The sequence below is a fragment of the Rhea americana genome, unplaced genomic scaffold (assembly GCF_003343005.1).
Source record: "Rhea americana isolate MKP2758 unplaced genomic scaffold, rheAme1 scaffold_145, whole genome shotgun sequence".
NCBI classification, from domain to species: domain Eukaryota; kingdom Metazoa; phylum Chordata; class Aves; order Rheiformes; family Rheidae; genus Rhea; species Rhea americana.
Genome location: NW_028185539.1, coordinates 2,321,542 through 2,337,377, shown reverse-complemented (window position 1 = coordinate 2,337,377; position 15,836 = coordinate 2,321,542). Strand labels below are relative to the sequence as shown.

The 15,836-nt window shown below is 35.9% G+C and overlaps 1 protein-coding gene across 1 annotated transcript in view; it reads right to left on the bottom strand.

Annotated features, from left to right (window-relative positions):
- MKI67 (marker of proliferation Ki-67) overlaps window positions 1-15,836 on the bottom strand; it is a 24,470-nt gene that overhangs the window by 8,247 nt on the left and 387 nt on the right. Inside the window, exons 2-13 of the mRNA XM_085299125.1 lie at window positions 15,230-15,343; window positions 13,045-13,126; window positions 12,848-12,963; window positions 12,260-12,329; window positions 11,217-11,295; window positions 7,734-9,230; window positions 7,194-7,432; window positions 6,035-6,443; window positions 3,689-3,804; window positions 2,786-2,957; window positions 2,556-2,690; window positions 4-254 (exon numbers count right to left, since the gene is read on the bottom strand). Coding sequence (XP_085155251.1) covers window positions 4-254; window positions 2,556-2,690; window positions 2,786-2,957; window positions 3,689-3,804; window positions 6,035-6,443; window positions 7,194-7,432; window positions 7,734-9,230; window positions 11,217-11,295; window positions 12,260-12,329; window positions 12,848-12,963; window positions 13,045-13,126; window positions 15,230-15,321 — 3,258 coding nt within the window. The 5' untranslated portion in view covers window positions 15,322-15,343. The remainder of the gene's footprint in view (window positions 1-3; window positions 255-2,555; window positions 2,691-2,785; window positions 2,958-3,688; window positions 3,805-6,034; window positions 6,444-7,193; window positions 7,433-7,733; window positions 9,231-11,216; window positions 11,296-12,259; window positions 12,330-12,847; window positions 12,964-13,044; window positions 13,127-15,229; window positions 15,344-15,836) is intronic.

The window sequence follows — 15,836 nt, the reverse complement described above, 5'->3', positions numbered from 1 at the left end:
AACTGGCTCCGGCTTCTGCTTCGGGGTCGTGCTTTTAATTCCTAATTTCACCCAAGGTGTACATTTTTCTGGATTTATTAGCAACCTGTCCATGTCAACATTTTCTTCCAGCATAGTCTCTTTTTTTTCAGGAGTATTCGTGGAGATGGCATCAACCACAAACTCTTCATCTCTCAGAAAGTGACAGATGTCTTGACTATCTTGTTTCTGCTCTGAAGCATCTGAGCTACTTAAGGGCGACACTATCATCTCTCCTGTAATAGAAGAATAGGTTTACGTAATTTGGAAAAAAAATTAAGCAGAAAATCCAAATATTCTAATTGTTGTATAAATAAGTAAAAAACAGATTCAAACATCTTGAGCTTTATACAAACTAAAGTGTAATTCAGCAATTGATTTGGCAATTAACCATAAGGTAATTGGCTCCTGCAGGGCACAGCATACATTTAAAAAAGACTGTATCTGATTAAGCAAGCAAAAATTGTCATGCTTTTATATAATCAAAATATTAATTTATGTTGTCCCTAAAAACTTCTAGTGATACACCTTTACTGCAAGTTTCTTTAGGGTATTGTAGCAATATCAGACATCAATCAAATTTTTATATTACACAATATACACACACGACCTTTCTGAAACTTTGGAAAGTATAGAAGAAAAATAGAGGTGAAGTGAGATTTTTGTACAATTTGCATCACCTGCACTCAGTTTGCACAAGTTTGTGTTTGGAAAGGCACTTGTTGCAAGTATTCATTATGGTCACTGTAGAAGCACTGGCTCTGGGAAATCTTGGACTGTTTTGGGTCTTGATTATTATGCACGGAAGAAAAGGATGCTTGAGGGGRAAACTTAGGAAAAAAAAGTCAAGTGAATTTCTCTGGCTATTTAWTACCAGCTATTTGTTTTCTCTCACTACTTCCCAATGTTGTTAACATAAGTATTACAACAAGCATTAACTGCACTGACACTCAACAGAAACGGCCACCRCTCTCCCTCTTCGTTGACAAAATATTTCCCATCGTTCTTCCCAGTGGTAAAAGGAACTGAGGCCAATGAAAAGTTATGGAGAAAAGCCTGGTCAGAACAACACAAAAGGTTTTACAATGAGTTAAATTTAAGTGGCAGAAGCACAACTTCTGGAGGAATATACCCAGAACTAAGCCTTAACTATTGTCAGGTTAACCTCACTTCAGGCCCCAGTGAAATAACAGAGCARGTCCTTTAGAAACACTTTTCCAGGCACAAGAAGAAGGGGGCAACCAGGAACAGTTAGTGCGGATTTACCAAAAGAAAATGATACCTGAAATTCCTAATTGCCTCCTGTGATAAAGTGATACGTGGATAAAAGGAGAGCAGTGGACATTATTCGTCCTGACTTTAGCAAAGCTAACATCATCTCACACAATGTTCTGGTGCCTAGGTTAGGACATTAGTTGTTCATTCATYCAAGCTGCAGACAGACTAGAACTGGTTGGACAGGCAGGCTCAGAGGGTCATGGTGAAAGGGTCTCTACCTGCAGGCTAGTAACGAGTACTGCAGGTCAGAGGAAAGGACCAACAGGACCCTGACAAAATTCAACAAGGACAAGGTGTAAAGCACTGCACCCAAGAAGGAAGAGCTCTTGCAACAATCCAGGCTGGAGACTGACTGGCTAGCTGGCTCTGCTGAAAAGGCTCTGGCTCCATGCTTCCAAACTCCAAAACTAAAGAGCATTTCTGACATGCAAAAGGATCAGYGTGTAGAGCACCTAAGATTAAGGGCTTGCCCACCAAACAGACGTAATCTTCAGGTGGACGAAAAATCACTTCACTAATACTTATTTTCAAGGTAAGYATTATACTGGACTCCCTTCTGAAGTTTTAACAAGGTTTGTTACACCTAAGACTTCCACAAAATCTGAAATAAACTAAAAAGCATTTCATTTTTTTTTTTAATTTTAAACTGGAGAATTTACTCTTGATTTTTTTCTTCAGTGTTTCACTACACAATCAGTTTTGCTAAATTCTGAAGAAAAATTAAATTTAGAGAGGTCTGAGCTCTTTTGGGACATGATGACTGGTCTTAGAGGTCACAAGTAAAAAGACACAAGGCAAAAGGGAAGTACCATCTTAATATAAATCTTCCTAACTTGATACTTTTTTTCTTTTAGTAGACTCTTTCTGCAAGATTACACAACATCCTCTTCCCAGCATGAAACTGTATCACTGGATTTAAACGTATCCACAGACAACTGATTAAAGAACTGCCATGCTTCAGCACAAGATTTGCCACACTTTAAACTTGCCTAAAACAACAATACATGCTTCAGCATTTTGATAAGTTCATACAAAATAGAATGAATAAGAAAATAACACCTATTCAAAAATTAACTAGAACTACAAAAATGTCTTTTAACACATGATAAAGCAACTCATTTCATGGGTTGCCAGATGCATCACTATATAGCAAGTCCACCTAGGCTGACTACTCATTGACTCAAGCTGTAGACGTGTCACTACATTGCTACCCTGAAAWATATCTAAACATTTGCTCTCTTTTCAGATAAGAAACATACCAGATTCCTCAGGAGTGTGCAACTCTGAAACTTCCACTGCAGTACATGTTGGTGTAAAATCAGTCTTCTGAACAGTGAACAAAGGCAGTCTTTTTCCACTTTTATTTTCTGGAGTCTGAAACATCTCAGTCATTCCTACAAATTATATTCAGAGAAGCAAGCATACACTTTGACAAAAGAACTACATAGTTGGTAGAGCCAGTAATACATTTTAAAAGCACACAACTTACCTGTGAAGCTTTCATCTGTATCCATGTTTTGTTTCAAGATAGGATTTTTTACCACTTTAGGGACCTGTCCGGCCATTCTAACTGTTGTGGTATAAGCTCTGCCTACAACTATGGTAGCAGGAGACTCCGCATGACCTGTACTAAAGTGACCCTTTACTTTTCTTTCTGGAGTCTGTAGAGGGGAAAAACAAAAAAAAATATCAATAAAGTAAAAAAGATGTATATAAAAAAAMCCCTAATCACTCAAATCTTCTACAAACTTAGTTGGTCTTGCTTGGCAAATACCAACTGTTCTGCAGTCAAAAGTGGTTAACTCACAGCTATTTTAAGGAGTTAGCTCTGAGAAATGCAAATATATACCCATTCAAAATTAAGTGACTGTGCTTGATGAGCACCTGAGATTGCAAGTTTTCTTGGCCTTAGGGAGCTGAGGGAAATCCTGAGTGCTTCAGCCTTATTCCCTTGCGCTGTGTCAGCTTGCAGAGTATTTAAATTGAAACGCATGCCCTGCCCTGTCCCTTCTACAGTTTGGACTGTAGAGAAGGGACAAAGACATACTCAAACTACCCCGCGCTTTCACTTTTATCTAGAGATAGCCTTAAGATTATTCAAATTGAGAGATTAGAAGTTCACTTTCAATTACACTAGTGAAACTGGTGTCTATTTAATATACTCTATAACCATGTTACAGAGCAGTTACCCACTCACATATCTAATCCTTTACTACASATGGTATAGATGGACTTGCACCAAAAAGAATAAATAGCTGTGGCTCCTGACCTCTTCCTACAGGTCTCAAGTTTCTTGCATACTGGGACAAAAATATCAATACTCAATTAACATGATGTTACATACCTATAAGCTACCATCTAAAAAAAATGCTGCTTTACAGTTTAAAAATACCTTTGGTGATTTTGYTATCTTCTTTGCTGATCTTCCTTTCTGGACAGACTTTTTAATGGCTTTTGCTTGTGGTCTGGCAACACCTAACTTTACCACCTCTGCCCAAGATTTTGCAACTAGAAAGCAGAACAAAAATAACTTTTTAGCTGTGTAAGTCAGCATTTGCAATTATTTCTTTATGCTTCCAAAGGATTTCTGCTGAGTGTGACTTAGCAGGCTGGTCAGTATATTACCTGGCAACACCTATACCAAAATGTTGTGTGAAAACACCGTCAGTTGGAAAACCTAATGTCAGCTGAAGTTTAACAAGTGTTCARACATCCAGTATAAACTGTTTCCACAATCAAAAAACCTCATTATAGCACCAAAAACTTCACAGACCATTGAACAGAGCATTGACCCAATTCTGTGCTTAATCTTTTTGTTAAGGAAGTATTTTCCCCAGAAGAAAATCTGTCACGAGCCTTTCAGTCTCATCATTATTATACCTGAACTTCTCTTTGGTGGGCTGTGAGATTTAACATTACAGAAATGGCTTTCAAGTGAATCATATCCAGCTTTTCTTTCATCTGCTTTCCAAGGATCTTCATATTCAGGAAATTATTTATTTATATTGCTTACAGCATTTAGATCTTCACAGACTCTCTAAAAGTCTTATATCACCTTCTCCACATAATCTCCTTTTCTGATGATTCYCAAAGAAAGGTTATCTTTATCACAACATCATTCTGTACACTGCATAATAATCAGGGAATTAATTACAGCTATGTAATAAATGAAGCTGTAAGCTGGTAGGKTATCTGCCTTGTTTACTGCAGAAATTGGCTATAAGGAGGCAGAGATCACCTAAAGCAAATTATTTTTGTAGTTAAAGTGAAAGCTGTTCTGAAGAACTGAATTTTATTATTCTCTTATCACAGTGACTATGCAAATTGGGGCAAGTCTTCAAAAACAAATTTTCAAAAGTTGTCATTCTTAGGGTGCCCAGATTATGAAGAAAATTGCCCAGCATCCAGGAAATTATCAGGCACTGGGAACAGGATTGTGTTTTGTATACAGCATAAGCATTCAAAAATCCAAATATTTAGTAACTGTGGTGTTATTTCCATTTTAGAGAGGAAATTAAGACACAGGCATTAAGAAACACTTTCACACTGCAGAGATGTGGTGAGCAGAGGTATGACATTAATACTTGTGAAATACTCTGCTACTAAAATGAATGGAATAAAGCAACTGAAAATCCTTATTTCATTAAGTAGTTAACACAACCTTCGACTGTATTAATCTGGAGGTATTGCGAAGGGCTGTGATTTTATCTTACCATATAATAGAGGCCATCACTAGGAAACTGCATGTAGTAAGATATCCAAAATTTTAAAAATCTACTAAGAAAATGGAGATAAAAAATAACAAAAATTACTGGGAAAAGGTGCTGATAAGTTTTAAATTTGACTTTTAAAGAGTCAATTTCATTTGATTTATGAAAATAAATGACTGAAAGATAACTTGTCTGTAAGTATCTTCACAAAAATAAACATTTCAAAAACCAGAGTCTAACAAATTTTACAGTGGCTCCAAAACTATTTTGACCAATGTCAACACTCAATATCTGTCACTCAGCACACCCAGATATCATCATTTGTAATCAAAATTGGTATGTAACACTGTCAACAGCTTGCACAAGTACAGTCCAGTCTACAGACAAAGCTTAGAAACTACATAWGGGAAATGTTACAAAGAACTTAAGCTAAAGCTAGACAAAAATCAGATTGCTATAAAAATACACACTTTAACATCRAAATTGATGTAATTGAGGCAGCTTGATCTAGCTCAACATTATTTGACCTCTGAGTCAWACAGGCTCAATACAATGCTAACAGGATGAAATGCAGTAACTTCATATAGCATACCTTATGTCCTAAACCTGTCTTTTAAGTCTGAACAACATTCAGAGAATAAAAGACATYGTTATTTATGACTTTATAATGTGATTATTTACTTTGTGCGCTTTGGATGAAAAAAATAATTGATGATAAAACCATCATCAAAATGCTTTCTCATGAAGGAATTCATTACTGAAAATAACCTTGCAAGTTACAATCATAATTGTAGCATCTGTCAGCTTCCAAGTACATAGAATTTGTGTTTTAAATACTCCTCTATATACCCTTTATATTATAAGGGTATAGAACTTTGCAATTCCCAGTTGTTTTCAAGAAGGCCAAAAACTGACAAAAGATTCATATTTGGTGGTCTTTGTTAAATGACTTCACAGGCCTACTTCAGTTTTGTTATTGTTTCTTAAAGYATTAAAATTCATATTAAAAATTAAACGTTTAAACAAACCTAGCAAATTGGCACTGGAGGCACCACTTCTTCTTTTTGCATTAAGAACTGCTACAGCCCCACTTCTTCTCTTCATGGGAGTGCTCTTCAAAGCAAGCTGTGCGTGTTTTGTTAATTTGTTAGCTGTAGTTTTATCATCTTGGTTAACGTGAGAAGAATTTGGTGTTTTTACTTGAGTATCGTTTTTCTCCTGGGTATTCAYGTCTTTTGCAACAGCATTCTGCTCCTCTGCAGCCGGTGATGGTGTCGTGACGTGAGAAATGGAGAAACGACCTTTAGTGTAAGGTGTTGGAGAGCTTAAAGTAAATTTAGGTGTTGCTTTTCCAGAAAGAGGGGAGGCAGCTGGGGACCTCCGGGTCATCAAATTTTTTGGTGACACTTTTTCTTTTGGCAAACATTCAGGAAGTACCTAGTAAGAAAAAAAAAGTATATATAAATTTTAAATATTTAAATACACATACACCCAGATAAAAAGGTTATTGCACAAAGCAGAACTACAAAAAGCTCATCTAAATCTTTGAAAAGTAAATGTAGTACTATAAAAGATCATCAGATTAAAAAAATCTTATTCTCTAAAAAGAGAAACAAACCTAAAACATTTTAAATTTCAAAATAGTCCCAGAAGATGCATACAAATTCACTTTGGTTAATTGAATTATCCTATTTTATTCAAAACAGTTGTATTCACATCAGGTGGATGACACATTTTAACTAGCTTAAATCATAGGCAAATATTTCAAATTTTTAGCCAAGTCACACGACAGAAGTCTGCCAACAAACTCCCATTCTAAATTGTTTCTGTTTTCTGGTATTTATGGTAAACTGGCACCTGTAGAGGCCAGATACACAAACAGAAATATATTCATTTAGACATATTCATGAGAACAAGTAAAAGCATGTGAGCTGAATAAAAACCTACCTCCCAGGCAGTTAAGTATAAAGGATAACCTGAGCTTTTTCTCGCCCCCCCCCCCCCAAAAAAAAAGTTTGCTTTTTTCAACCACAACTTTAATTTGCAATTTAAATGTCCGCTTCTCCCAAGGTACATCCAAATAAGGCTTACAATTCATTTTGAAATCATTTTTTAAAGTCTGAAATAATGAATTTTGCTCATGTTATTTCTTTTAGCAACTTAGTTYTTTGAACTTTTAAGGTTTACCTGGACTGCAAAATGCTTCAATCCCTGAGCCTTCTTCAGAACGGCACGTGGCGAGTTTCCAAATGGTAAGCTCAGTCTTGCAGGAATTGCACCTCTTTTAAGGGGCGAATTGGGAGGTAAACTCTTATCAAAAAGTTCTGGGCTTAGATGACCACCAAAAGACACTCTCTTTCTTTTTCCTAAAGGCTGAAGTAACAAATTGCCACTTCTCCTCTTCTGAGATGCTCTTCTTCTGTTACCTAGAAGTAGCACGAATTGAAAACATTTGTATACATCTGAGAATCCAGGAAATCACCATTTTAACCAGCACCAAAAACAGTGGACTATCTGTCCACTCGAAGCCTATCAGAAGATAATTCACTTTAAAGATTCAATTGCATAAACTTTTATAGAGAAAATTGTATTTTCATGGGTAAGTATAATTACATGACAAATATTTTTGAACTGATCTGTCAGTAATCAGTTCTAAATCTATGGAAGTAGGAAAGATTCTTGTTTAAAAAAAGCATAGGAGAATKTGTCAAATTAAGAAGTATTTACCTGATTCCTCTTCTTCGGCCAACAGGCTAGAAATATTCGTTTCTGAGACCACCTCATCTTCTTTCAGTATGGCAGCACTCCCAGACTTCCTTTTTGATGACAATCTACGAGGTCTGGCATCTTCCAAATCTAGTTTCTGCTGATTGGTCTTTGTGGTCAGCTCCTCTTTAGTTCCACTATCTTTTCCATCTATAGCCTTATCTTGATGATTTTGAACTGCATCTGCCTCCAGTGCTTTTTTAGTTAGCAGCCCAGAGGTCCTTGGTCTACCCCTTTTTCTTCCAGGGCTGGATTTTTGATTAGCAGGAGATGCAAGATCTGGCGTTAATTCTTCTGAAAGCGGTGTCTCTGAATAGACATTTCTGTTTGATAGTTCTTTACTCCGCCTGATATTTCTTTTGGGACTCTTTGAATTAGACGAAGAGGCAGGAGTTTCAGAATCTCTCTGAACAAAGTTTGCCTGATCACAAATTTCTTTCAGCACTTCTTTTATAGATTTTCCTGGTGTATGTTGTTTACTATTACGCCTTTGTTTCAAACACGTATTTTCTGYCAAATGCAGTTGTTTGAGGCTATCATTTCTGCATACTAAATCTTCCTTTTGAGGTTCAGCTGAAATTTCTGAAAAAGTCTTATGTTCCAATAATACATTGTGCTGACTTATTGGAGTATCAGAATTTACAGAACCCTTTCCACTAGTTTCTTTGGTAGATGATACGGAACGAGACCGAGGACTCCTCCTTGTGGACCTTGGAGTAGACAAAATACATTTATCTATTTCAGAAACACTAGTCATGCTAGTTGCATTTGTTACAGCAGTTGTTGGTGCTAGTTGTTCTGTTTTTTTTGCAGAAGAGTATGTTTTTATTTTATCTCCATAACCCAAACATTCTATAGAGCATGGCTTAGGTGAACATGCTGCGTTTCCATCGTTGTTTTCATTTGGTTYGGTTGTAACTTCAATACCTTCAGATTTGCCTGACATATTTTGTTCCTTGTGATCTTGCAAGCGAATTTTCTTACCGATATCTCTTGACATCTCATTTGAAGCCGAAGTTCGGGGACTTCTGGTAAAGCTCTTCTTGTCTGTACTTCCTGCAGCTGTAATCAGATTAAATTTTGAACCGAYCACTTCTTGTCTCACTTTATACTCTTCAATAGTTTCACTTAAATCTGTTTCTTTAGTCAGGCTTCCAAGACCATAAGCATAATCTGATGATGAAATCTGAGCACTGGATTCTAGCAATGCACTCTTGCCATCTTCTTTTTTGGCTTGTTGAGATACATTTCCTTCTTGCAGAGTTTTTTTCACTTCAATCTCGTGTTTCAGTGTTTCATAGAGTTTACTAAAAGGAGACATTTCATTTTCCTTTTTACTAGATTGAATTCTATACAAAGGTTTAGATGTTAACAGCTTGATGGGTAAAACTTTAGAAATATTTTCCTCTGTACTTCGTTTATTTTCATTGGCATTTTGTTCTTCACACTCAGTATTATCTATAAAACAAGCAAAACAAAAGAAAAAAATATAGATGCATAGTTGCTTAAAAATGCAAAACTAAGTTCCTTAAATACAGGTGAAAACTCCTTCTCTTCATCTCCCAAGATGGTAGTGTATTAAAAAGAAAAAACAACCCTCTGCTTGCAATAATAATTTTGTAATAAGCATTTCAATACTAATGCAGTTATCATGAAAACTARGTTTTGTTCTTCAATTTGTCCCACATTCAGGTAAAGTACTTGATATTCCATGCTGCTTATCTTTAAAATCAATAGATCACATAGATCTCTTTTAGGGCTGCCACAAGATATATCTGTAAGCATGAAACAAAACAATCCTTTAAATCAGCTTACCACTACAATTTAATCAGTTCTTCATTTTKCATTTACATTGCTCAGTATTGCACAAACTGTAGCAATGTGCTTCTTTAGGGTAAAGCCAGATAATAGAGCAGAGAGACAAGACAGTAAATGACTGCACGTATGCTGCTATTGCATTGTCATTTGCAAATTGCCTTCAGGAAAGCTTGAAGTAACATGCTTTGCTTTACATTTTCCTTGAGCAAGTGGTCAGCTAACAGGGTTCATCTGACAAGAGGTACCTCTCCAAGCCACAAAAAGCCAAGAGCTCACGAACATCTATACATCTACAAGCTCTCTTTCTCAGCACTGCTCGATACCAGCATGAATGACTGCAGAAATAAATTGCGGTATATGTTGCCTTTCCTTACTTGTGACAGAARATATTCCATGTAAGGATGGAAGTTAGAAATATACTAGGAAGAACCTGTCAATTAGCTTCTTTTTAGGAAGAGAAGGGAGATGGAAGGGGAAGGAGAGAGATGGGAGACAGCAGGAAATTAGATCTTTCTGTGAAAAACCTTGCGTCTAACCTGCTTACAAGTAAAGTAGATTGATATTTTTTGTATTGACCTGATAATTTGATCTCCTTAAAGGTTAAAGRAGAAGGAAACAAAGACTGTTGTATTGTAAAAAGATGCTAGGAAACTTATTATCCAAATTCCACAAGTCCAGATGCACCCACAACAACCCATCAACATCAAGCACTTTGAAATGTTCTGTTTTGGATTGAAAGAAAATTTTCCTGCAAAATACACAGCATATACCCACTGGTAGAATAACAACCACTTTTCTTTTTCATACACCTTGCATCTTTGTAAGGTTTTACACAAACCTTCCATCTGCCCATGAAAGAAGCTTGCTGACTGAAGGAAGAAAGAAGAATGGATAAGTGATGCACTGATATTTAATCAGCCTATTATTTATAATTACTCACATGTAGTAGGTCTGGGGAAACAGGTTTTTACTCGGTCTATATGAAGTAGCTATTGTGAACCATCATTTCCATCAGCAAAAAAATCAACCCTTCCTATGTATATTCAAAATTATACTTCGTTTACATTTTTTAATAGCACACCTGAGAATGTAAAATTGTCTCAACATTAATCTGGTCCTATTCTAGGTCAGACAGAACTGCAAGTTAAATTTTAATYACAGGGATGAATTTACTTTTAATTATACTTGTTTCTGTTGAAAGGCAAAATGTAATAGGTAATTAAGTTTTACATATCAGCTTCAATGGACATTTGTATTGCATTTGCAAAGCTAGCACGCTGAACTCCCTTCTTAGTTGTAACCTTCACAAACTTAATCTGAACAAATCATTTAAAACAATATATACAGATTTTGCCAATTACAGTCTTATTCTTACTGCCCGTTTGTTGGTTGCAACTACACTGATTTATCCTGGCAGGACTTAGCTTTGGTAAAACATAGCATCCACGCATGCCATGATAAAGGAGTATTATACTCAGCCTGACAGGTCTTAAAATATATACCTTTCACTCCATGCAACCTTATTTTTCCTCTTGATGCTAAGAACAAAAGACAACTAAGGGGGGGGGGGGGCAGAGAGAAGAAGGAGGAAAAAAAAAGACAATAAAAAATAAAATAGGTACCAACCAGAATCATGAAGACTTTTAGATCCTGAAGTTTGTTTGTGTAATAATTCCGGTTCTGCCACCTGCTGAACATGAAGAACCTGTAAATTTGTACAACATTACAGCAGAGGAACAAGTATTTTATAAAYGGCTTAGCTTTCTACCATACACTGGAAAACACCGATCTTACAGATGCATATACATTGCTTAAAAAAATAAGCTTAAAAAGCTTAAAAAAAAGCTTAAAAAAAAGTATTCAAATGAAATTTCTATAACATTTCAGAGCTTAAGAATGCAGACCTCAACACATTCAATGCTCTGTATAATAAGAGTTTAATTGTTATGACTGAAATTATTAGATCTAATAGAACCCGAAGCAGATGCATACATACAAATACTTTCTAGCATTTGAAAAGAAAAATTTCACTTTAATAGACCTTGAGGAAGAATTCTTATTTAAATAATAAAATTATAATATACATAAATATCTCAACAGCCACAGTATTTGTTAACTAACAATAGCCCTTTTAAGGAGAAAGCTTTGCTGGGGCAGAAAAAAAGAAAAATTAATGAAAATAAATTATTAAAAGACTAAGTTGGTTTGATATTTATAAATATCAATATTCCAACAATACATTAGAGTAATAGCACATAGAACAACAGATAATTTTTGAAAAAAAAAAAAAAAAAGACTGCTCAGTCTCTAGGACAAATTTCCCCATTTAAAGTAGAAGGATTTCCAATGTCAATACTCTRTGCTTCCTGCATCCCATCATTTCTTGGAAAAAAGCTAAGGATTAATTTTTAATAGCTTACCTGTATTACTAACACCATAGATCATTAAGTATTTATTACTAGAAACTGACAAGTCTAAAAGTAATAAATTAGTAACAAAGAAAAAAATATTTAGATAAAGACATTGGTTTCCGTTTTAAAAACAGAAAGATAATCTATGGTTGAAAAACTGTTCCTAATCACATGAAGAAAACAAAATGGGAAATACACTACATATCAGTACAAATACAAATATGCTTGCAATAAATAAGCCTTTAGCCATAGAATTACCTGCAGTGTTTCATTTTTTGGAGACCTAGAACGTCTCTTTCTTGGAGTTGATTGGGGAGGATATTCAAACCTGGAAGAAATATTAAAAGGTAAAACAATCATTTTTTTTTTAATCAAATAGCTGATGATTAAATTGCCGTAATTATGATAAATGATATAGCAATAGTTGTCATCTTTCAGCAACATACACATATTCCTTTTAAAGGCTTTAACTACATCAAAGTAATTCTAACTTTTCCCCTAAAAGTGATTGCCTTTGAAATAAAATCAAAATATTCTCTCTAGACAATTCTATCTTTATTGGTTTAGCTTAACGTAATACAAAAGTGATAAAAAGAGATCTTTAAGCAATCCTTCCTTCTGAAGGAGCTCTATAAAGCTAGGTAAAGAAATATGGAATAAACTAAACTAACTTCTGTTCCTGAAGATGGTAAAAAGACATTTTAATTTTCCCATTTATCTACAGCCATTGCCTGTCTCTTCATCTAGCAGTAAGATGCTGTGTCCACAGAGCTCTCCAGACATTTGCCTGCAGACCACATTCTAGGATCAAGGCATTAACAGTTCATCTCTGTCATTGGTACATACCTGAAAGAACGATCAATAATAGTTAACACATCTCCATGCTTCAGAGGTACAGGTTGCTGAAAACAACCACCATTCAGTTGCGTAGGATTTACTGTACTAAGGTTAGTCAGTATTGCCTAAAAACAAAACAGACAGTTCAGTAGCCTGAAGAGATGCAATGATGCAATATAAATGCCACTAATATATGTACATCTTACCTCCTTGTTTTCATTTACTTCAATTTTGCAATGTTCTTTAGAGACCTGAGGCAACTGAATGCGAATATCACATTCTGTTTTCCTATGGGTGAAAATACAATTTCAGTTTTAAGACATACAACAGACAGAAAAATCTGGTTGCAATATAATTGGATATTTTTGCAACTTTTTAGTTAATAATTYGTAAAGCAGCACAATACTCTGTCAAATCTGATAACCTACCACAACCTCAGCATAGCTGGGTTTAATTTTTTGTTTTGYATTTTTGTTTTTGTTTGTACTTCCAGTCACCAGAAGTAATGTAATGTGTGTGCCTTCTTAGACCCATTTACTGTGCACTATAGACTGGGTCTACTCCACAGATTTGCAACTCTGTCCATAATTTAGYAGTTGCAACACTGTTACAATGGTAGCTAGTGCATCATCATCTTTTCACACACATTTCTTTTCAGTTAAAGCTATTAAAGCCCTCAAATTAGACACTAGTTATACWTTAGTTATATGCTTATGATAAACAGCTAGATTATTAAAAAGCATTCGTTTCAGGATTTGTACCACTGACACTTATTCCCAACATAATTACAAGTGAAAAGAAAGCAAGAAGGTAGCTGCTAAGTGGGTGAGGAGGAGAGGGGAACATTGTATTTTGTGCTAATGTCTGAAGTGGATAACTAGCRCTCAAGTAAAAAGAGCAGAAAGAAACGAAGCAGAGAGAAAAACATAAAAGCTATAGACTAGATCCTAAATCACTTATCAATAAAATCCATTGCTGCCAAAATCTACCCTACTGACAATAAGAAATAGATCAAAAAGTACWGTTTAAGTTTCAGATCTCAGCCTTCATATGGCATGCCAAGCCAAAAAAACRAAACCATTCCATTTGCCAGTGAAACCAAGCATTATATGACTGGCACAAGATGAACCCACAAATTACCATGTATAGCCTAAATTTTTAAAACACAGGATTGCTCTCTCTAACTTACCAGTAAGTGTCATCCGTAAACACTCTCAACTTTCTTTGGCATTGGTTATTGATCACCATCAGAGACAGAATATTACATAGAMGGACCTTTGGTCTGGCCAGACTAGCCACTTTCTCTTTGAGAAAGATGTGCGCAGCTCTTCTTTTAAGTATATGGCCTTTTTTATATGTAATTTCTTCTAATAATCTCTCACTCCTTCGACACATTGTGGACCTTAGGCAACAAACGTATCACCTATTGTACCAGATGTACTCTTCATACAAATATCAGACACCTCTCTCTGATGTAGCTGACAGAAAWTAATGTTTGTAAAATTAAGTATCATCTGTCTGGGCAGCTCTACAGAAGGCAAACAACAATATTATTGACRCTGAAGTGCTCCCAGAAGACTTTTACCAAGTAATCTGATGCAGGACAAAATAATTACAGTTACTTAAAAGATCTATCAATGAGCAAAGTGCTGAAAAATTTTGATTTAAGAAAAGTAAAAACATTTTATTTGAAGCACTGTCTATAGTAAGGTCACTTGAGTCAAGTCTTCACACATCTTMAGGTATGTTAATGTCATCTTTTCATATTAAATAGCTGTACCAGGTTTAAAAAACACCAAAATTTGTTTCTTTCAGCATCACTCAATTGTGCAAGTCAAAGTGAGTTTCAAGTTTGGAAGAGAAKGGGTAAGTTTGTACCAATTTTTAAGGCGTGATCAATTCTAAAGATTTGCTTATGTAATCCATTACTGAGGTCTCAGAGAGCCAAAGCAAGATTGAGATGAGTATGCCTGTGTGATGAAGATTGCACAAGACACATATTTCTCCTCTCTTTACTAGTAAGTTCATTAGCATCTTGAATATTTCCTGTAGAAACTACCAACACTATTGATTGCTTGTCAACTGTAATTTACTTCGTCTCATTGTTTTGCCAAATCACTTCCTCAAATTCTCTTTGGCTAGAAACTATAAGCAAAGTTTTGGCAAGTAAAGGACAAAAAGCAGTAAGAAAAAATAAATTCAACTCTAAAAAAAATAAATTCAACTCTATTTTTACACCACGTTAGTGCAGTCCAGTACCACCGTCTCTTCCTTAAACAACATTCATGATTATTCAAATACTTGTTTTTGCAAATAAATATATTCCCTGGGTATGATAGCCCTTAATTATCAATATTATTGCAAAGCATACGATTCTTGACTAATTCTCACCTTCCAAATAAACAAGAACTTGCAGTGAGGGGGAAATGAATTCCATCAGTCCCATTCCGTTTAATTACAACAATTTCCCCAAAGAGCGGCATCTTCAGACGTAAGGAACCTCACCTATAAAAGAGCATCTAAATTACTCTTCCAAATAATGGCCTGCATATTTATGAAAACGAACTAATATAATTAATATTTACTTCCGTTGGGCRGACAACTCCTATAATGTACAGACGAACCTCCGTGCCTTTTGCATGTGCTCGCTGTGTGCAGACCTGGGAATTAAAGCGTACCAGGAGTAATCACTGTAGTCGTACACACCAAGCTGTTTGCGCATCGCGTGCTCACAGAAACTGATGCTCACGCACAGCGGCAAGAACAGGCATCGCGACGTTACGCAGTGCGGTTTTACACGCGAAACAAGCATTCGCTACCCACCGCTCATCACAGCCTTTGCAAAGGCCCGGGGCCAACACACAGTATCCTGCATTACCACAGCAATTTAAATCCGCTTTTAGGTAAACAACGCCGGGCCGCGGCGGCCCCGCTCCCCGCGGAGCCGCGCTCGCCGCCCGCTCCCACCCTGCCGGGGGCGGCCCGGACGCCTCCTACC